We start from the raw sequence: 22302 nt of genomic DNA, 5'->3' as shown, positions 1-22302 counted from the left end.
AAAACCTAAATATATTTGTTTAAAAACAAATATAAACAAATTATTTTTACAATGCATGTGTATGTGTATATATGTATGTGTGTGTGTGTGTGTGTATGTGTTATATATGTATATATCGATATATATGTGTGTGTGTGTGTTATATATGTATATATATATATATATATATATATATATATATATATATATATATATATATATATATATATATATATATATATATATATATATATATATATATATATATCTTTGGTATAGAAATTAAATTAATTTTGCTTATAATGAAATAGAGTTTAGGGGGTAGGATTTAAGTTTTTTCTTCTTCCTACTCCTTTTCGAGCATGTTAATTATTATGGATTTTCTTATTTACATGTATTTATTATTTATTATTATTGTTGTTTTGTTTTGTATTCACTACTGTTTCATGGAATCATTTCGGAATAAAATTTCAATTAAAAAAATTCAATTCATATTCTTGTCCGACAAAAAGAATTAGCAAATTGAATTGTAAAGCCATGGATAAAATGAAATTAAATTATTCAGATATTATTTATAGTTTTTCTTTTTGTATTTTCTGCTTGATTAACATCAGATAAAAGAAAACTTATTCAACATGGAGAGTTACAATGCCTACCTGAAACTACCAGGGCTGCAGATGTTCAGTCACAGGGAAACATTTTCAGCGACCAGTTTTTCACAATTCTGCTGTTGTAAGGTTGATTTATGGTTCTGCGTTACACCAACGTAGAGCCTACGGCGTAGGGTACGCGGAAACGCGCATCGCCGTAGCTCTGCGTCGATTTAACGCAGAACCATAATTCAGGTTTTATCTGCCACCGTTGTTGTTAGTAAGAACAGACAGGAGGGGGCGTGAGTACAGGCGCTCCTCCGGAGCAATCCATCACTTTTTAGACGACTGGTATGTTTGTCTGCATGTCTGCATGCTCCGGCATGTAAAGAAGCCCCAGCTCAACTATGGGGGAGACACAAGCTTCAGAGAGGGATTTTTCTGGGGTCAACTTTACGATGCTCTGTTTTGAACAAGTGCAGTTTCCTCTCTGGTATAAATCTCCCCGCCAATAACTTTCATCATAATGTTCCTGCAGCTCCCTCTGCTGTCCGCTGATACTGGATTATTCATAATAATGTGTGACGTCCTACCAACATTTCACACCACGAGAAATCACATTCCAACTGGGCAGTGGCGTCAATTCAGTCAAAGCTAAGGTATGGCAAGGTTACGAGTCACAGAACTTAACTAGAGTATCAATCACATCCAGCAAATACTCATCAGAAGTCTATGTAGCTGATCTGTGTGGTCAAGAAAATTGGAACTTTTTCAAATGCAGTCTCGCTCACTGCAAAAACTCAAAATCTTAGCAGGAATATTTGTCTTATTTCTAGTTAAAATGTCTAATTTTTAGTCTCATTACACTTAAAACAAGAGTCATCGCCAGAAAAATAACTTATTTGACCATTTTCACCTGTTTCAAGTAAATTTTCAATTGAAATAAGTCGAAAAATCTGCCAGTGGGACAAGATTTATCTTCTCATTACAAGCAGAAAAAATGTTCTACTTATTTTAAGTGGAAAATCTACTTGAAACAGGTGAAAATTGTTGTTTTTTGAGTTTTTGAGTGTTGTCTTAAATGTAATGAGATTTTTTTTACTAAAAATTAGACATTTTACTAGAAATAAGACAAATATTCTTGTTAAGATTTTGAGGTTTTGCAGTGTAATAACTTGTGAAATCGATCATGTTGTTCTGATTTGCATTTGTAGTTATTTTATATGTATTAAATAATAGAATAATCAATACAAATAAACAAAGTAATTCCATAAATGTATTTAAAAAAACAAACATTTTCCCCTGAAGCCAAGGTGTGGCGGCTGCCATACCTTGCCATACCCAATTGATGCCCCTGCAACTGGGACAAAAGACCCTCTTGAAAAAAAAAAAGGAAAATACCACTTATGCCTTGCATATCTCCAGCAGTATTATTTAGAATAATTTTGAGAAACAGCTTTCATAGGAATGCATATTAACTCACTTTTAAAGAGAAATGTCATCCAACTTTAATTAAATTATTTAATTTACAGAAAAATATGTAATACTTGATTGAATAATACTGAATCATAACCCATGTGTACGCTTGTTTCTACTGAGCAGAAGTGGAGGGGAACAAACAAGAAATGGGAAATGTGCATCAGTGACTTTCTGTCACAGACTTTCAGATAGGGTGCAAACGGGTGCGTCTCTTTGACTTATACTGTCACAATTTCATGCAATTACTATATTTACACTCCACTTAATAAATGAAAAGGGGCAAATGAGAACATAGCAGCAGCATCTGTCATTAACAAGAAACATAATCACGTGTGAAACATTGTTTTCTTAATGAAATCAGGAAAAAGCGAGAAACTGTGACATAAACCTCCAACAGAAAGCCCCAAAGGTGTAAAACAGATCCACTTTGAGCACATACAGGTGTCTACCCTTAAGCTTTGTGGATTTAAATACCAAATAACTCTAAACACTGCAGGTGTAGGTGGAGGTCTAGTTCCTGTTTGACACAGACGTATGATTATGACTCCGTCTCAGTTCCTCTTAAAGAATCTCTTCAAGTCTTTTTTATAATCTTTGCTTTGTTTTCAGCCCAAGTCGATGAGATCTCCGTCCTCTGGCGTTCGTCGACTTCTCAGCCACTCCTCTCTGGCTTTCTTCACTTCCTGACCGTAATAATCGTGAAGCTTGCTGAACTCCTCGAGTGGATCTGACCCCACCAAAGGCCATTCGCCGTACGACGGCGCTGGCCCGTTCAGCGGGGTGACGTAAGCGTTTCTCCTGGACCACAGTTTGGGGGACTTTCTCACCACTACTTTGGCCGGTTTTGAGGGGGCTTGTAAAACAGAGCTGGCGCTGAAGCTTCTTCCCTCCCTGACCAGCGCTGAAGGAGCCTGGGCGGTGAAGGAGAGGCTGCTGGTGGACAGGCTGAGGGCACCGACCGAGCAGCGCGGCTCGCCACAGCCCGCATGCTGCTTAGCTTCTGCAGACAGGACAAGAACATGACCATATTACTCTGAAACAGCTCAATATGTTGTGTTTTCAGCAAGCAAGAATCCTCAGAAACGTGTCAGTACACGAATAAAACATTGACTTAATAGAAGCAAGACCTCCTCATTAGTAATGTTCGATACCACCGATTTCTTTTCCGATTCGATACCGATACATTGTGCAAAAACACCTAATGTGCCCGGGAAATCTAAAACAAATTGGTGTATTTTAGATTAAGAATACAAGACATCAGAGTTACTTATTTAGCTGTTTATTTTAAAGTCAGAAGTATACTGAGGTAGCGGCCTCATTCACAATACAGCAGAGCTGTTACAACAACAGAAAAACCAGTGTTGGAAAAAGGTGTTTCCATCACTAAAAAAATATCCTAAGTAAAATAACAAAACCATTAAAATAGATAAGAGAATAATAAACAAAAATTAAAGCTGCAAGCAGCGATGAAAGGGCCCTCGCGCATACAATTTTCACCAATAAAGGTTAAGGACTCAAAACCGAGTCCGATGACACCACCCATGACTCTCTATGTCAAACCATTCAAAAGTTATAGCAGAAAATAGGGACTATCACATATCGACCGATCAGAAGAAGGGACGGGGCTAATTTGCATCAATTATGTTCAAGGACTCAAAACCGGGTCCGATGACACCACCCACGACTCTTTATGTCAAACCATTCAAAAGTTATGGCAGAAAGTAGGAACTATCAAATATGGAGCAATCAGATGAAGGGGGGGCGCGCTTTTTGGCGTCTATCGTCGCCACGGTAACGCTTTTGACTGAGAAAAGTCATGCGCGTAGTCGCAGGATCGAGACGCACATTTTGATGTATAACACACCTGGGTGCACATTACGGTTTGGGCGAAGAAGCGGCGGAAGAAATGGCATAAATTGTGCCAAAATTACACGATTAATTCAAAATGGCCGACTTCCTGTTCGGTTTCGGCCATGGCGCCAAGACTTTTCTTTAAGTTTTCTAGGGGGCGCTGTTGAGCCATTAGGCCACGCCCATTAATGCAAACCATTAAATATCAAATTTTTCGCCAGGCCTGGCTTGCGTGCAAAATTTGGTGAGTTTTGGGGCACGTTTAGGGGGGAAAAGGCCCTCATTTCGTCAGAAGAAAAAAGAGAAAAATAAAAGTAAAAATAAATAAAAAAATTTAAAAAAATAAAAGAACGAGAACGAGAATAACAATTCCTACAGATACAATAGGGCCTTTGCACTGTAAGTGCTCGGGCCCTAATAAGAACTAATATAAAACCAGCAGCGTGTCATTTAGACAAAATCTGAATAGTTTAGTTTCTTTCCACGGTATTCTGTTAATGATACTGTATACATCACCACAGATGACTGAAGTATCAAAAGTATCGATATTTTAGTTTGAGAATAGTTTTTAGAGCGTACAGGTCTGGTATTGGGAGTATGGATATTTCAGTATTGATCCTCATACCTTCATACTGCCTGGCCAGGTCCCTCAGCAGCAGGGAGACGTAACAGTGGCTGGCCGAGAACAACGCCTTCACCCAGCTCTCCTGGGTTTGATGATCCCCGGCTGCAAATGTGTAGGTTTTGAGGCCAGGTCCAAACACCAGGGAGAAGGCCAACTCCCCGTCTGAGTCCGAGCGCTGCACTTCACACCCCTCCAGCACGATGACGCCCAGCAGGTGCCGGTCGGCCGGCCGCTCCTGGTAGAAAAGCAGGTTGGCCTTCAGGACAAACCACCGTCGCTGGTAGATGGCATTCCGCTCTTTCTGTGAAGAAGTGAGACTGAATTAAATGTGATCTTTAACCCTTGTGCTGTCTTTGGGTTAAGGGAGGGTGGAGGGAGAAAAGAAGGAATGAAGGAAAGAAGGAAGTAAGGAAGAAAGGAGACAAGAAGGAAAGAAGGAAGGAAGTAGGAAAGGGAGTAAGGAAGGGAGGAAAGAAGGAAGAAAAGATGGAAGGAAGGGAGAAAGGAGAAAAGAAGGAAGGAAGTAGGAGAGTGAGTAAGGAAGGGAGAAAAGATGGAGGGGATGAAAGAAGGGAGAAAAGATGGAAGGAAGGGAGAAAAAAGGAAAGAAGGAAGGAAGAAGGAAAGGGAGTAAGGAAGGGAGAAAAGACAGAAGGGAGGGAGAAAGGAAGGAAAGAAGGGAGAAAAGGAAAGAAGGGAGGGAGGAAGGAATAGAGAAAAGGAAAGAAAGAAGGTAGGGAAGAAGGAAGGAAGGGAGAAAGGAGAAAAGGAAAGAAGGAAGGAAGTAGGAAAGGGAGTAAGGAAGGGAGGAAAGAAGGGAGAAAAGATGGAAGGGAGGGAGAAAGGAGAAAAGAAGGAAGGAAGTATGAAAGTGAGTAAGGAAGGGAGAAAAGATGGAAGGGATGAAAGAAGGGAGAAAAGATGGAAGGAAGGGAGAAAGAAGGAAAGAAGGAAGGAAGAAGGAAAGGGAGTAAGGAAGGGAGAAAAGACGGAAGGAAGGGAGAAAGGAAGGAAAGAAGGGATAAAAGGAAAGAAGGGAGGGAGGAAGGAATGGAGAAAGTGAAAGAAAGAAGGTAGGGAAGAAGGAAGGAAGGGAGAAAGGAGAAAGGAAGGAAAGAAGGAAGGAAGTAGGAAAGGGAGTAAGGAAGGGAGGAAAGAGGGAGGGGAGGGAGAAAGGAGAAAAGATGGAAGGAAGGGAGAAAGGAGAAAAGAAGGAAGGAAGTATGAAAGTGAGTAAGGAAGGGAGAAAAGACGGAAGGAAGGGAGAAAGGAGAAAAGGAAAGAAGGAAGGAAGTAGGAAAGGGAGTAAGGATGGGAGAAAAGGAAAGAAAGAAGGGAGGGAAGAAGGAAGCAATGGAGAAAATAAGGAAAGAAGGGAGGAAAGCAAAGAAGGTAATAAAGGAACCAATGACGAAAGGGAGGTAGGAAGAAAAAGGAGTAAAGGAGGGTAAAAAAGGAGGAAAGTGAGAAGGAATGAGAGCATGGCAGGAGGAAAGAAGGATAGAAGAATTTGGTCATTTTGACCCAAAGACAGCACAAGGGTTAAAACAAAAACAAAACTGTTTAAGTTCAAAGTTTTCTGAAACCTTTTTGAAGAGATATCCCTGTTTATCTACAGGGGAGGTGCACGATAGGTAATGGGTCAGAATCTTCTCATGGAGCTTCATCCCAACTCCTACAGAAGAGGGAGTGCTGTTATGTCAGGAAGGTACAGAGACTTTACTTCCACAGGAGACGGTCTCACGCTGACGTACCTGTCTGATCCAGGTATCCAGACCCATCCAGATCATCTGAGGTGCTCAGCGATCCCAGGATTACAGCACCAACTCACAAGAAGCTGGGACGATATGGAAAATCCAAAAAGCTACTGGAACTGGACTGGAAGAGTTCTGGCTTGCTTACTTTCCAAACCTGCCCCAAACAGAGAATGGATGGAAAACTTTGAAAGTTAAAAATGCAACCACTGCCCTTACAATGTAGCTCACCTTAAACATGTTTTTAAAAATTAAAGAATGAAGTGACAACTGAGGCGTTTATATGCAGTAGGAGAATGCCTTTGGAGCAAGATGAAAACGCAACATTACAAAGTTGTAAAAAGCTTTAAGCTCCCAGGATGTGAGAACAATGCAAACATTGATTTATATTAACAAATGAAGTTGAGTTAAAAAGGAAAAGAAAAAACACAAGATATATTATGTTAATTCTAAAGTATTTAGTTTAGTTTATTTCAATTGTTTTTTTCGGTTTTGCAGTTTTGACCAAGCAGAGTGAAGAATAATTTACTTTTCTTGTTTTTCACATGTGCATAAAGATTATTGATTTGTATTTGATGCAGGGCAGAACATGTTTGCTGTAGACTTCAAACAAAATAAAAGTGCATTTCTTCATTTATGCATTTCCTTGTTTTGGCTTTTATGTTTTTTTTGCCGCCTATATACATAAATTAATCATAATCATCTCACTTTTTTTGTCTAATACATTTCTATGCTCCTATGAACCAGTTTGAGTTGCTATAAGTTTGAAACATCCCTTATTAATGAACCTTACATCGTATCTGATTTTGTCGTGACATTCACATTTATATTGTGAGCCCTTGAAAAGACTTCTGCACTAATCTGCAGCGACTGTATTAAACTAATCAAACCACATTCAGCAACAACAGATACTTTGGTCCTTCCTACAAACACTGTGTGTGTCATTTTTTATAATTCTAACCTAGCTTTGTGACAGCTATGACAGCAATAAAGTCAGTTCAATACCTTGTTTGAGCTCTAATCCAAAACCTATTTTCATTTCAATGACCTGGACTAGAGCAAGAGACCAGAAAACAGTGACTCAGCCTTACCTGTCAATGCCGATGCCCTCACAGGGTCACCTCATCCTCCCACACAGACTCTATACATAATTTACACGGACAGATATTTTCTTTGGATTCTTGTCGTTCGCAGATGCAAAGCCGGTTGTCCTCCGTCAGGTTGATTCAGCCACAACCAGACAATGTATGAATATTTAGTTTTAGGTTACTACCGCCGGGCCTCTCATGGGTGCGAACTAACGAGCGTTGAAATATAAATAACTCGACCCACTTCCTGGTAACAATATCCTGACACTTTATATTCTCTCTCGAGTCTCCCTTGAGCTGATGGGAACCAAACAGTCAAAGCCGGCCTCACTGACGAGAAGTGGTACCTGGAAGTGAGATGCTGAATGTTGACGTAGCGGCTGAGCTCTGATGCATCTACACTTCACTCTCTCACTTTTTTTTTTTCAAATTCATCTTTTTATGATGCATTTATTTATTTTTTCTAATCTCTCATGGTGTGTGTGGGTGTGTGATTCTTTAGTGGAGGTACGCAGAGCTTTATGAACATTTATTTATGCAAGCAGAAGCAGGCAGACATTCAGTGACCCTTTAAAAATGTGTCTCTACATTTCTTTGCTTGTTGTTTCTATTTTCGCTTATCCCACTAATCCAACTGGATCTAAGGGAATTCTGAATCTAAAATGGTCCAAAGTGTTAAGACCTCCAAGGCAGCACATCGCAATCGGTCACATGCAAACCTTCATGGCAAAAACTAACTGGGAAGAGTTTTAAGTTGCATAATAAAGCTAAAAACCATTGCATTTCTTAACTCTCTGACTTAAAATACTTAAGACTGGAGGTGTGCCAGAAGAAAAACTACAACAGTGTCTCGGAACAAAATGTATTTCTCTTTTTTTTAAATAAAATTATAGTATACAAACATGCATGTGTAAGGTAAGAATACAGCAGCACAGCTGATTATTTCTATATAAAAAAGCGGTCACAGTCCTAAACAATTATTCGTGCTGTGCTTTGTGCTGTGAAAATTAATGTGAATTTAGGTTTGGGGAAAAGATTGGGAGGCTGGATCATTGTATTCTGATCTGGATCTGTGATGCCACAAATTCCTGCAAATCTGAGATTCTCACACTGAATTAATAGTTTTCAGGCTCAGACTGCCCATAACTAAATGAAAAGGTTATACTATGTCCAAGTTTATGTGTTATGAGAGGCAAGCCAAAAACACCAACACTTTTTAACTGTTAGCTGACTAAACTAAATACTTTAACGATTAAAGATAAACAAAAAAAATTAAGTATCATTGTTATCATCATTACTACTGCTATTGCTATTATTATTATTATTATTATTATTATTATTATTATTATTATTATTATTATTATTATTATTATTATTATTATCGTTATTAAAATTATTATTATCATTACTACTGCTATTATTATTATTATCATTATTATTATTATCATCATCATTAATATTATCATCATCATCATTATTATTATTATTATTATTATTATCATTATTATTATTATCGTTATTATAATTATTATTATTATCATTACTACTGCTATTATTATTATTATTATCATTATTATTAATATCATCATAATCATTATTATTATTATCATCATTATTTGTATCATTATTATTATTATTAATATTATTATCACTACTACTACTACTGCTACTACTATTATTATTGTTAGTACTACTATTCTTATTATTACTATTACTAGTATTATTATTATCATTACTACTATTATTATCATCATCATTATTATTATTATTATTATCATCATTTTTAGTACTATACAATACTGCTACTACTACTACTACTACTACTACTACTACTACTACTAATAATAATAATAATAATTATTATTAATATTATTATTATTATTATTATTATTGTTAGTACTACTATTATTATTATTGTTAGTACTACTATTATTAATATTACTACTACTACTATTATTATCATTACTACTTATTATCATCATAATTATTATTATTATCATCATTATTAGTAGTAGTATTATATAATACTACTTTAATATTATTATTATTATCATTATTATTATTATTGTTTTTATTATTATCATATTATTATTACTACTATTACTATTATTATCATTATAATCATCATTATTGTTATCATTATCATCATTATTATTATTATTATTATTGTTAGTACTACTATTATTATTATTACTACTACTACTATTATTATCATCATAATTATTATTATTATCATTATCATTATTAGTATTATATAATACTACTTTAATATTATCATTAATATTACTATTATTATCATTATAATCATCATTATTGTCATCATTATTATTATTATTATTATTTTCACCCTGTAATTCACACTCCGCGCCAGGTGGCGGCGCTGCGAGCGATGTCGATACCAGAAGAGGAAAACCGCCAAACAAGAAACTAAAAACAACGTTGCTTGAATAATTTCCAGCAGGTTTCTACAACATTTTACAGCTGTATACAAACTGTACTTCACATATGACATCCATCATATATTGTTTAAGATTCCGGCTTAAATACTTCATCCAGATCTTTGTGTTTGGCAGTAATTCCTCCATTTGCTCCGCATGTGCAGCTGCACTGCTAACACGCAGCTACGCGGCTAACATGAGTCTTTTATGAAACAACTCATTAAAGTTTCAGCTCACCTTTAATAGCGTCTCTGGAATAAAGCAGTCGCTCTGTTGCCTTCTTTAGTGCCATGTCGAAAAGAAAGGTGACATTTGAGGACGGCATCGAGGAGTTTGACCTGGAAGACGACCGTCGGAGTAAAAAGGTAACACTGATCGATTCTCACTTATTAACCAAATACAGACCGATTATTAGTTCTTCTGTTATTAAGTATTCGGAGAATTACATGTAATTTAGTTTTCTTAAATGTGTGCCTTTTCCCATCATCAGATTTAAATACAAAGTGCTTAAATTCAATAAGTAATGTACAATCTTTCATTTCAAAATGTTTCAAATCATTTGAGATTTAATAATAATATTAAATTAATATTAAATTAAAAAACTAAATAAATTAATATATAATATTATTATTATTATATTATATTATATATATATATATATATATATATATATTAATAATGATAATAACAACAATGCTGATAAAAATTACACTGACTATACTCCTATTACTACAATATATAATATAATATAATATAATACTACTACTATTACTACTACTACTAATAATAATAATGACAAATATTATACTATACTCATTGATTTTTATTTATTAATTTATTTTGGGGGGGGGGGGGCGTTGGGATAGATGGATAATAATTAATAATTCATTTTATTTATGGGCACCTTTCTAGACACTCAATGTCACAGTACAAAGTTAAAAGAGCAATCAGACAATTAAACACTCAAACATAAGCACTAATAAAATACAGTACATTGTAGGGGTGTGCAAACAAGGGTACCTCACCATTCGATTCGATTTCGATTATTGGAGCTTCAATTCTTCGATTATAACGATTGTCGATTCAATTATTGGTGCCACGGTTCTTCGATTATTGTGATTTTTAATGCTTTTTTCCATACAAGATTGATTTTGTCTTCATCTGTGGCTACATTTGTAAACCAAGAGCCAATCAATTAACTCAGTTCCTCTAACAACACTCATTAAGTAAATAACAAGGTTTTTTGAACATTTGACATGTATTTTTCAAAGACACAAAATAATTTATTTTATGACTATGTAAACATTTGCTCTTTGACTTACTTAACTTTGACCAGGGAAAGCTGCACTTGCATGAGAGCGCCCTCTATTGGCGGAAAACACTGAAAACGGTCAAGCCCTGGATTTAATGAGTTAATTAATTCAAGTAAACAAGATATGTACTTCCATCAAATGTATTTAGTGTAAACATATCTGCCATTTTTCAAGTGAACAATAAGAAATGTGCATTCTTGAAAATGAAATGATTCAGCAGCTTATTCAGTCTGGAATCTGGATAGGATAACTTAAAAAAAAAATTAAAAAAAAATAATTAATCGATTCCAAATCGTCACGTGACGCATCGCAATGCATCGACACATCGATGAATTGCACCCACCTCTAGTACATTGCCCCTTATTTTTAACAACTTATTATTTTACCTCTTTTCTTATCATTTTATTTAATTTATTTGGTATTTAAGCGTACTCTTAAATTAAATACTTTATGAAAACAGCAAATGAGATGTACCCGCTGTTCTCTACTGCCCTTAGTTTTCAGCAACTTGTGCTTTTTATTATTTTACCTTCTTTTCTCATAATTTTATTTCATTTTACTTGTTATTTACTGTCTAATTATGTCTTGCCGCTTTTCATGTTGATGTAAAGCACTTTGAATTAGCTTGTGTTGAATTGTGCTATATAAATAAACTTGCCTTGCAAAAAATTTAATGTTATATGTATCAGCTAAGCAATTTTGGGTACCGAGAAAAGCACTATAGGCAAGGCAAGTTTATTTGTATAGCACAATTCAACACAAGGTAATTCAAAGTGCTTTGCATCAACATTAAAAGCTGCAAGACACAATTAAACAGACAATAACAAATGCAATGAAATAAAATTAAAAGAAAAGAGGTAAAATAATAAAAAGCACAAGTTGTTAAAAGGTAAGGGCAGTAGAGTACAGCAGGTAAGTATTTAATTTAAGAGTACGCTTCAGTAAACGGTAATGTTTTTAGGCCTGATTTAATCCTTTGACTCACTGGAAGCCAGTGCAGTGATTTCATGACAGGTGTAATATGGTCCAGTTTCCTGGTGTTTGTAAGGACTCTATATAATATATAAAATACTATATAAAACATATGTATTATTATTTCATGAAATGACTGATATAGGGAGAGACTGGAAACTAATAATAAAAACATGTTATGGACTAACTAAACTAGAGGAAAATGAATGAGTAGCATTATACGGTATGAGAAGAGAAGCCAAGAGAGGACATCGAGGGAGATGTTTTTATTGTTATTTATAATATACACCAGTCAGCGCACATCAGAATGAAATACCATTGCAGAATTAGCCTGCGTTGAACATGCATGTAACTGAGTAACGTGTGGAGGGTTATTGTTTGGCAGAGGTCAGCAGTCGGATGTCTTTTCACATAAAACTGTTGGAGAAACTGGCTGTTCTGCTGTTGAGGCTGTGGTGTCTCCTGGCCAAGAGCAGCTAAGTGGCTCATGCTAGTGTTGGTGGAGTCCTTACTCACGCCTTTTAGCTCATGTCAGCAATGGACAGTATGTCTTCAATGTCCTGGACGACGGGGAACAGAAGTCCCTATGATCTGTGGTTCTGAGGTAAAAACAATAAGAATTTATAAGAATAAGAAGAAATTGTCCTGAAATTTTAAAGAAAAAGATAGAACGAATATGTCTAAATCATGGATGAATCTTGATGAATACTTTGAAATTGAATTTCTTTCATATTCCACATATTACACTATAGCTCGATGGATTCAGAGTGTCCGCCTGGCTTCCCTGTTGCCCAGATGTTTTTATTAATGAACCTTTGGCAAATAATGGGATGAGAATTATATTAAAAGAACCTTGGAAATACTGGGCACAAATGTGAAGAAAAATGTTGTCCCTGTTTCATTTTTGGGGGGGTAATTATTAATACTGTAATTTGTATCAAAAAGGAGGAACATTTTTCAGATTGATTGTTTTAATATGTTCTTTCTTTTAATCTTAAAGGCTTAAGTAACTCTCAAAACATTGTTTTTTTTTCACTCTTCAACATTTAACAAGGCATCCCAGATTTACTAAAAATAAGATTGGTTGATTTAAAAAGAAAAGGAAAAAAAATCCAGTGGTAATTGTTGTCTTAACTGTGACTCTCCACTCATTTATCTCTCGTGGGGAAAATCTGGGTCTTGAATAATTTAGTACATAAAAGTGCATCTATAGACAGGAAATGTTTAGGCTTAAGAGTCGCAAATGTAATTGGATTAATATATCCATAATATATCCATATCTATATAAAGATATTTGGTTTTTCACTTTAAGACTCAAAAAAAGAAAGACTGGACACGACAACAATTACGGTAGATTTCACTTGATAAATGTAAATAAATAAAAAATACATTTAACACTTCTCATTTCTCTCAAAATGTTTGAAAAATAAATTAAAAATATATATAAAGGGAGGAAACTACTATTACTAATTGTCTTTCAACTAAAACACACAACACAAGTTTGCCAGATTGATTATTAAAGTTATAGCTTCAAATATGTGCAATATGCTTTCACTTGTGTCCTTTCAATATATATTTTTAACGCTCCTGAATATTCCTACCGTTGGAAGTAGCCGTATTTTTAAGTGAATGCATAGATGGATTGGCTGCTATACAGTTTACACAGTTAACATCTAATGAAGTTATGGTGAATTACATTTTTACAACAAGGACAGGTCTGAATACAACTTTGAAAAGGCATGTTTGATTTATGTTTATTGTTAAGTGATTATTTGCTTTTTCTTTTGTTTTACTGTTGAAACAGAGCTGCGAAGCCGTCAGCGGTCCGGGCTCCAGGTTCAAGGGTAAACATTCACTTGACAGTGATGAAGAGGATGAAGGCGCCGAAATAAAGAGCAACAAATATGATATTTTAGCGAGTGACGATGTGGAAGGTATGTTGTCTTTTGAAGTGGTTTATGGTTGAGTTTAACACGATTGTGGTCTATTGTCAAGCTAAAAATATTACCTTGTCTCCTCCAATTCAATTAAACTTGAAATAAAGACATTTTAACAAGGAGGGCCTTAAAGTCTCCTGTCTCGGCTTCGTGCAAGTGTACACATTGATCAAGATTAGGAATGGGCGATATTTTACCGTTCACGATAAACCGTCAAAAAAATTCCTCACGATAAGAATTTGTCATCTCGCGGTAAAAAGGAAGGAAGGAAGGAAGGAAGGAAGGAAGGAAGGAAGGGGAAGGGAAGGGAAGGGAAGGAAGGAAGGAAGGAAGGAAGGAAGGAAGGAAGGAAGGAAGGAAGGAAGGAAGGAAGGAAGGAAGGAAGGAAGGAAGGAAGGAAGGAAGGAAGGAAGGAAGGAAGGAAGGAAGGAAGGAAGGAAGGAAGGAAGGAAGGAAGGAAGGAAGGAAGGAAAGGAAGGAAGGGAGAAAAGAGGAAGGGAAGAAGGAAGGAGAGAGCAGAAGGAAGGAAGGAAGGAAGGAAGGAAGGAAGGAAGGAAGGAAGGAAGGAAGGAAGGAAGGAAGGAAGGAAGGAAGGAAGGAAGGAAGGAAGGAAGGAAGGAAGGAAGGAAGGAGAGAGAGCAGGAGGAAGGAAGGAAGGAAAGAAAGGGGAGAAGGGAGGAAGGAAACAAGGAAAGGAGGAAGGAAGGGAGAAAAGAGGAAGGGAAGAAGGAAGGAGAGAGCAGGAGGAAGGAAGGGAAAAAAAGGAAGGAAGGAAGGAAAGGGGAGAAGGAAGGAAGGAAGGAAAGAAAGGAAGGAAGGGAGAAAAGAGGAAGGGAAGAACGAAGGAGAGAGCAGGAGGAAAGAAGGAAGGAAGGGAAGAAAGGTAGGAAGGAAATGAGCCAGAAAGAAAGAAAGAAAGAAAGAAAGAAAGAAAGAAAGAAAGAAAGAAAGAAAGAAAGAAAGAAAGATAGATTCCTGTTGATGACGTTTTTGTGTAACAAACATGGTGGATCTGAGAGCGAGATAGATTTATAGTTGAAAAGGTGGAGTTGAATTGGTATTTTTTTTATCGTCATTTTTATCGTTATCGGGATAAATGCCAGAAATTATCGTGATACATTTTTTAGTCCATACCGCCCATCCCTAATCAAGATCTACGGTTTGTATAATTTAGGACAATCTTGACTTTGTTTTCAGGCCAAGAAGGAGCAACAATCGACTATGATGAAGGCGTGTCGATCACGCCTTTCAACCTGGACGAGGAAATGCAGGAAGGCCACTTTGATTCGGAGGGAAACTATTTCGTCAAAAAGGAAAAGGAGATTAGAGACAACTGGCTTGACAACATAGATTGGGTATTTGCATTTCAGGGACATGCTTAATCGATGAAAGCTTTTTCAGATAAATGACAATGAATAATATTACATTTATCCTTGTAGGTAAAAGTGAAAGAGCAGCCTTTCAAAAAAAAGAAGAAAGGCCTGGGTGCCAAACGGAGACGCCGAGTTGGTGATGAGGATGAGGCTGAGGAGGAGAAGCAAAGAGAGGAACGGCAGGGTGGCGAGGATGAAGAGGAGGACGAGGAGGAGAAGATGGAGCCTGCAGAGGATCCCCTGGCATCCTTCACACAGTATCAGCTCACTGAAGCTGTAGTGGAAATTTTGAAACCCGGAGAAACGGTCGCCGCGGCGCTCCGTCGGTTAGGGGGCCTTGGAGGACGAAAGAAAAGAAATCTGAAGGAGGAGGATGAACCCATGGAGGAGACTAAAAGGGATGCAGAAAAGCTCGATAAGCTCACAGCTCTAGCCGACAGACTGGTGGGGTCTGGCATGTTTGAAATATATCAGCAGAGCTATGAAAAACTGGCCTATAAGATGAAGAGCATGAGCAGCAAGAAGCCGGCGGTGGGGCAGAAATCCGGTGGTGACAACAGCGATGAGGAAGAGGAGCTTGACATGTTCGGTGATAAATTTGATGAAAAGGCTGGAGGGAAAGAGGACAAAGATGGGAAAGACGACGAAAGAGGTTTTACTCAGTCTCACTTTTATACGTCTACCTTTTAGCACCACACAATATCTATTCTTTTAATCCTATTTTGTCTTTTTCTTCTCCTAGTGAGTGATGAAGTGATGTGGGAGTACAGATGGGACAACGAGGATAAATCAGAAGTTTATGGCCCCTTCACCAGTCAACAGATGCAGGTTAGGGCTGTTCGATTTTGCCCAAAAATAAAATCTAGATTTTTTTCTCTCGAAATCCGATTTTCGATTACGATTATTTTGTGAATTGACAAAAGGCAAAGAAATGATTTCAAATATGCTGTTTTTTTATTGAACATTTGCTCCATTGGGCTTTAAGTGCAAACTTTGCTCTTATTAAACCAAAAATGAATGAATAAAGTGCAAAACTCTGTAAAATAAGTTGAAAAAAAGTTTTAAAAAATATAATAAAATATAAAGTTTTATCTCTGAAAAAAAAATCAGCAAATCAGCACTTGCAAACATACAGTAAGTTATATTTCCAATTAAATAAAACAAGACATTTTCTAATTAAACTAAACTGGGTCTTTGCATGCTAAATAATAATGCATCTGGCTTGAGGGATGCCCGGTGGCATGTTACAACGCCCCCTCCTACACTAAAGAGCCTCTCCCATGGGGCACTTGTCGCAGGTATTGAGAGGTATTTCCATCAATCATTAATATGTGTGCAGACAAGGTAAAAAAAAAAAGAAAAAGAAAAAAAAAAAAAGTGAAAAATCGATTTTACGATTTTCACGTTTTAACATCGTTCTAATTACATAATCGCGATTACGATTTAAAATCGATTAATCGAACAGCCCTAATGCAGGTTATTTCCTCATGAGTTAAAGAAGAGAAAAACTATTTCAAACTTTACCAAATTTGCATTGTCTGAGTCAGTAAGGGGATCATTTCTGGTCCTTTCTGTCGGCCTGTTGAAAACTGAAGGTGTTTGTATCATATCTGAATGACCCTCTAGAGCCCTGGGGCAGGATTCACCAATATTTTCTTAAGAACGATCTTAAGAAATGTCTTAAGATCTAAAATTAAGAAGTTCATAAGAAAGTTCTTAAGTGCAATTCCTCAATATTTTCTTAAGAACCATCTTAAGAACTGTCATTTCTTACGAATTTCTTATTTTTCCTACTTAAGAACTTCTTAAAATATGGCTGTATCTGAAATGGCATACTAAGTACTACCTGCTACATACTGCATCAGTATGTACTGTATACTGCATACTAAATGAACGATTCAGTACGCCGCTCCAGCAGACCGTTCACACAGCAGTAGCAGCCAAGTATCCCAGAATTATATTATATTATATTTATATTATTCATTTCATTATATTCAGTCGATGCACCTGAAGCGAGACTTCACTACACCGATGCATCGCTCCACAATATTGCAGGTCTTTGTTTGTGCATGTGCAAATGTGTTGAAAAAGGTGATATTAGAGTCTTACCTTTTCACAGAAGAAATTTTAAGACAGGTCAAGGTTGTCTTAAAGTTAAGAAAAAAGTCAAGAACAAATTTGAGAACTTTTATTTCAAGAATACCATTTATTCTTAAGTTTTTTCTTAAGAAGTATCTTAAGAGGAAAGTTGAGAAAATACTTAAGCACTTTTTTGGAGAATATGACTTCTTCTCTTTTGTCTCTTAAGACTGAAAATAAGAAAAAAATGACACTTAAGAAGATTTTTTTTCTTAAGAATGTTTTGTGAATTCGGCCCCTGGTCTTCAATTCTGGTCCTCGTGGGCCGGTGTCCTGCACATTTTAGATGTTTCTCAGCCCTGGCACACCGTGATACCAATGGCTGTGTCATTATCAGACTTGTGCAGACCTTGATGGCGTGCCAAATACGACCATTAATTAGTATCAGGTGTGTTAAAGCAGATAAACATTTCAAACGTTTAGGACATCGGCCCACGACGACCGGAATTGAGGATCCCTGCTTTAGAGTTTTTCTATATTGCAAACATGAATAAAGATCAACGTTACATGAGTATGAACTTCTACAGGCCCATTAAAGGAATATTAAGGAGTTAAATCAAACCTATACATTTGTAAAGGGTGAACACGTTTGTTAAGGACCAAAACAACAAGAATTGAAGCGGTTTAAAAAAATTAACTGGGCGCGAGTGTGGGCGCGAGGTGGTCTCAAAATCAGCAAACTGATGTCTGTTTAGGATGCAAGAGCCCTGTGATCGCAGTTCAACCCGAATAATGCGGTGTACCCCACTTTTGGAGTAAAAAAAAAACAAACTAAAAAATAACTTGTGGATAGCTGGATAGTGTGTTGTGAAGGAGCAAATATACAAACATGGCAAAAGACGGTAACACCAGCAGTCGTAGACAAACTACTTACATCTGCTGTCGCGCTTTGTTTACTATAGCTTGTGTTACAAAGACACAAAATATACAGAAGTGGTCAACACTGGGTCAAAATACGTACTTGTGGTGTGGCTGCACTTTTCTGCTGCTTTGCTTCAGGCCGTGTAATCTGACGTACGCCAATAAATATGAAATGCAACCTTAGGATTGATTTTAATTATCCAATATTCTTTTAATGGAAAGACGTACGCTCAAATTGGTTGATAGTTTATTAGTAGGCCTGTGTTGAAAAAATCGATTTCCCAATTCTAAATCGATTCTCATATTAATTCCTAAAAATCGATTCATATGTCTTAAGATCGATTTATTTTTTTTATTTTTTATCCCCAAAAAAGGAATGTTTTGTTGGACACGAGAATAACTGGTGCCATGTTTTTCCTTTAAATATGTTAAAGGTATGAAAACATTAAAGTGTTAGGTTATAATTGCATAAATTGTCTATATTTCATTACTTTATATACTGTCTTGGAGTTACATTTGCAAAAAATGCTAAAAACCAAATGCTCAAAAATTAAAAACCAAAATAGACCGAAAATGGAACAAATAAAACCGGAATGTGGGAAAAAATAAAACCGATTTCATCCGTCTGTGTTTGCTGTCCTGGATCTGTTTGGTAATTCTGACCCACATGATGTTTCTGAAAGCAGTTCTATCAGCATTCTCAGAATCAGAATCAGAATCAGAAAAAGCTTTATTGCCAGGTCAGACATAAATCAGACGAGAGAACTTGACTCCGGTTTACACCGATGGCACCATTAATACGGACGCCATTCTGGGAGCTGATTGGTCCTTACAGCATCATTAGCTGCCAATACTTGCTGTTGAATCTCAATATAATACTAGTATTCATATGTTGCATAACTACAGTCATATCAAAGATCCTCTATACAGTTTTTACAGTTTATTGAACGTCTCTGGTCATATAATTCATGCAACAGCTCAAAAAACAGTTTTAATAACACTAACCCAAATCAATATCGGAATCGAATCGGATCGAATCAAATCTTGATAATCGATTCTGAATCTTAAGAATCGGAATCGAATCGATTCTTGACATTTGAATCGATCCCCAGCCCTATTTATTAGGCATACACACATGGTAGGCCTGTGTGCTCAAGTTGCCATGGTGACAGCAAACTGAACGGTGCATGTAACTGGAGCTTTCGTTGCAGCCTGAAGCCTTTGTGCTGTCAGACCAGCGTTCGAGCTCGTTTCAGGATGGAAACTTTCCTGCTGCATGCAGATATGTATGTCATCCATGTCATCGTGGCTCCTCTGCTGGTCTGAGCTTCGGGCTTTTTATAGATCTCATGTCAATTTGCGGTGCAATTTTTACTTTTCAAATTATGGCACATTCACCCTGGATTAATATCGCAGATTATTACAAATTACCACGGGTCCCCAGATAATACTAGTCCTGTGTGAACCGGGCATTAGACTAATCACAGAAACTTGGACTTGTGTGTTTCGGCTACAGTTGAAGCATCTACTCTGTATAATAATATATATTTTTTAATGATGCTGCAGTTTCTCATCTGACAAGCAGCGGTGATAAATGATGTCAGCGGTTGAAATAAAACATGTTTTTCTTGAGTTGACAACAACTGTGCATGTTAGAGCTCTTCTCTATTTCAATATCTATTTGAACTGCTTCCAGTCACTGCTAGTACGCTTTATACAACCATTATGGGATCGGTATGCTGACATAAATTATCACGTGCTGAGGACCGCCGTTCTGTACATTACTGGATTAACTGTCCAGTCTAGCACAAATAGCAATAGTCACATATTGACTTTCACAGAGATGTCTGAATGAAGATTTAAGGGGCCAATACTGACACATTTGATTACACATTTTGTTTAAATGAATTTACAAGGTAATTTTCCTGTTCTAACAAAGCTGTAATTACATTGTTGATTCCATTTCTTTAGTTTTTTTTTGTGATCAAATTTTTATTTCTTTTTTTCCTTTTTCTGAAAAAAACAACATGGTGCAAAAAAAACACCAATACATAACAACAAAAAATGAATAGATAAATGTAATAACAAAAAAACTAATTAAAAAAAAATAAACAAAAAAAATAAAGTAATGCCCATATTATTAAGTATAACAATGCAAAATTAACACATAAATTAAGAGCAAAAATAAATAAATATTTATTTATTATTATTTATTTATAAATAAATAAAAATAAAATCATAACCCCAGACATTACCCACCCACCCCCTGGATCCTAGCAGCTTTAAATCACATCAATGTGTTTATAATATAACTTTTAACATGGTATACTTAGTTTTCCTTTATCACACTAAGGACATAGAAATTATGTATAATGAATAGTTCACTATATCAAAATCTAAACACGACAGAAACTAAATAATTCCTTTATTTCCAGGCTTATCAAATGCCTTCATACCTGCTGCTGCTTGTTTTTTTTTTTGTAATTAATTATTTTATTTGTGTATGTAACATTTAGTAGTTGAAAACCGATAACCATAATATTCTTTTTCCAAACATAATATTTTGTATGACATAGATTAACAAAATAAAATACAAATCAATCATTCCATTTCTTTAGTTGTCAGCTAGTCCAGCACTTCACCTCAGCCTGAACTGTTGGGCTCATAATGTTCATGATTTTCTCGTCTTGTCTCTTTTCTTCAGGGCTGGGTGGATGAAGGCTATTTCAACAGCGGCGTTTACTGCAGGAGGGTGGACCAGGGGGGATCTCAGTTTTACAACTCCAGACGGATAGACTTTGAACTCTATTCATGAATCACAACCAGTGGGATCCCTACCACCATGTGTGTTCTACCTACATTTTTTTTCTAATCTTTTTCTGTCAAGGTTTTGGTGTCTCATTGGTAATTTTAATTCTGCCTTTGTTTTTCTCCAATTTATTTTTAAATAAAAAAAAAATTGTATGTGTCTGGTGGTGGTGCTGTGAAGTTGTTTTCTTTACAGTGTGTTGTGGTAAAAACCACACTGCGTTTAAAGTCTGACACTTAAATGCTATATTTTGACTTTAACTTTAACTATTTTGATTTTAACTGCTGTCATTGCTATTAAAAACAGAATAGTGCCAGATAAGAAATTTTAAGATTGTTGAATCAAAATAGTAAAAGAACAGTGTCAACTGTCTGATCTGGATTATATTGTTGTGAATCTGTTGGCAAAAGATGAAGTGTTCAGGTTCAGGGATGCAACTGATAGTAGGTTGAAGAAAAGTGGTGGCTACAACCCCATTTCCCAAAATGTTTGGACGCTGTATAAAATGGGCAAATAAAAACAATGCAATGATTTGCAAATCTTATAAACTCATACTTTATTGTAGAATATAAACAGCATATCAGATGTTGAAACTGGGACATTTTGCCATTTCCTGGAATTCGATAGCAACAACACATCTGAAGAAAGTGGGAAGAGGAGCAACAAATGGCTTCCAAGGAATTCCACTTTTGTTTCTTCAGTCCCTGGGTTATTTCCCCCCATAGTCTTGGGGATGATCAAGATGGGCTTTTTTTTTAATACATTTTGAGACAAACCTTATTTTCCCTTTTATTCAGGGGTGGTTTTCAGTGTGGAAACTCCTATGGATGCTATTTTTGCACCATTTCTTATTACCGAATGGTGAAAACTGACGTTAACTGAAGCAAATTAAGCCTGCAGTGCCTTTAATCTGGTCCTGGGTTCATTGTGGCCTCCGGAATGAGTCACCAAGCCGCTGTTGGTGTAATTTTGGTGTTAGGAAGGTTGACCACCGTTCCATGTTTTCTCCATGGCTCTCACTGTGGCTCACTTGAGTCCTAAAACTTTGTAACCCTTTCCAGACTGATATATGTCAACAACTTGATTTTCTCATG

The 22302-nt window shown here is 36.3% G+C and overlaps 2 protein-coding genes across 4 annotated transcripts; one reads left to right on the top strand and one right to left on the bottom strand.

Moving 5' to 3' along the window:
• Positions 1–1876: 1876 nt before the first annotated feature.
• Positions 1877–10152, bottom strand: pheta2 (PH domain containing endocytic trafficking adaptor 2). 2 transcript variants are annotated; one of them, XM_061711858.1, is made up of 5 exons: positions 10042–10152; positions 6279–6435; positions 6111–6199; positions 4525–4825; positions 1877–3048 (listed from the first exon to the last, which is right to left on the bottom strand). In XM_061711858.1, exons 3-5 carry the CDS (start codon positions 6189–6191, stop codon positions 2654–2656), a joined length of 777 nt encoding a protein of 258 aa, XP_061567842.1. In that variant the 5' UTR covers positions 6192–6199; positions 6279–6435; positions 10042–10152; the 3' UTR covers positions 1877–2653. The 2 variants fall into 2 exon arrangements, with proteins under 2 accessions (XP_061567842.1, XP_061567841.1); XM_061711857.1 differs by lacking the exon at positions 10042–10152 and adding an exon at positions 7370–7646.
• Positions 9759–21943, top strand: cd2bp2 (CD2 (cytoplasmic tail) binding protein 2). 2 transcript variants are annotated; one of them, XM_061711855.1, is made up of 7 exons: positions 9759–9827; positions 10091–10169; positions 13894–14023; positions 15224–15381; positions 15466–16051; positions 16142–16227; positions 21104–21943. In XM_061711855.1, exons 2-7 carry the CDS (start codon positions 10095–10097, stop codon positions 21212–21214), a joined length of 1146 nt encoding a protein of 381 aa, XP_061567839.1. In that variant the 5' UTR covers positions 9759–9827; positions 10091–10094; the 3' UTR covers positions 21215–21943. The 2 variants fall into 2 exon arrangements, with proteins under 2 accessions (XP_061567839.1, XP_061567838.1); XM_061711854.1 differs by having other exon boundaries at positions 9778–10169.
• The last annotated feature ends 359 nt before the right edge of the window (positions 21944–22302 follow it).

This window comes from Cololabis saira, chromosome 21, assembly GCF_033807715.1.
Source record: "Cololabis saira isolate AMF1-May2022 chromosome 21, fColSai1.1, whole genome shotgun sequence".
In the NCBI taxonomy this organism is placed as follows: domain Eukaryota; kingdom Metazoa; phylum Chordata; class Actinopteri; order Beloniformes; family Belonidae; genus Cololabis; species Cololabis saira.
This window is presented reverse-complemented; position numbering and strand designations above follow the sequence as displayed.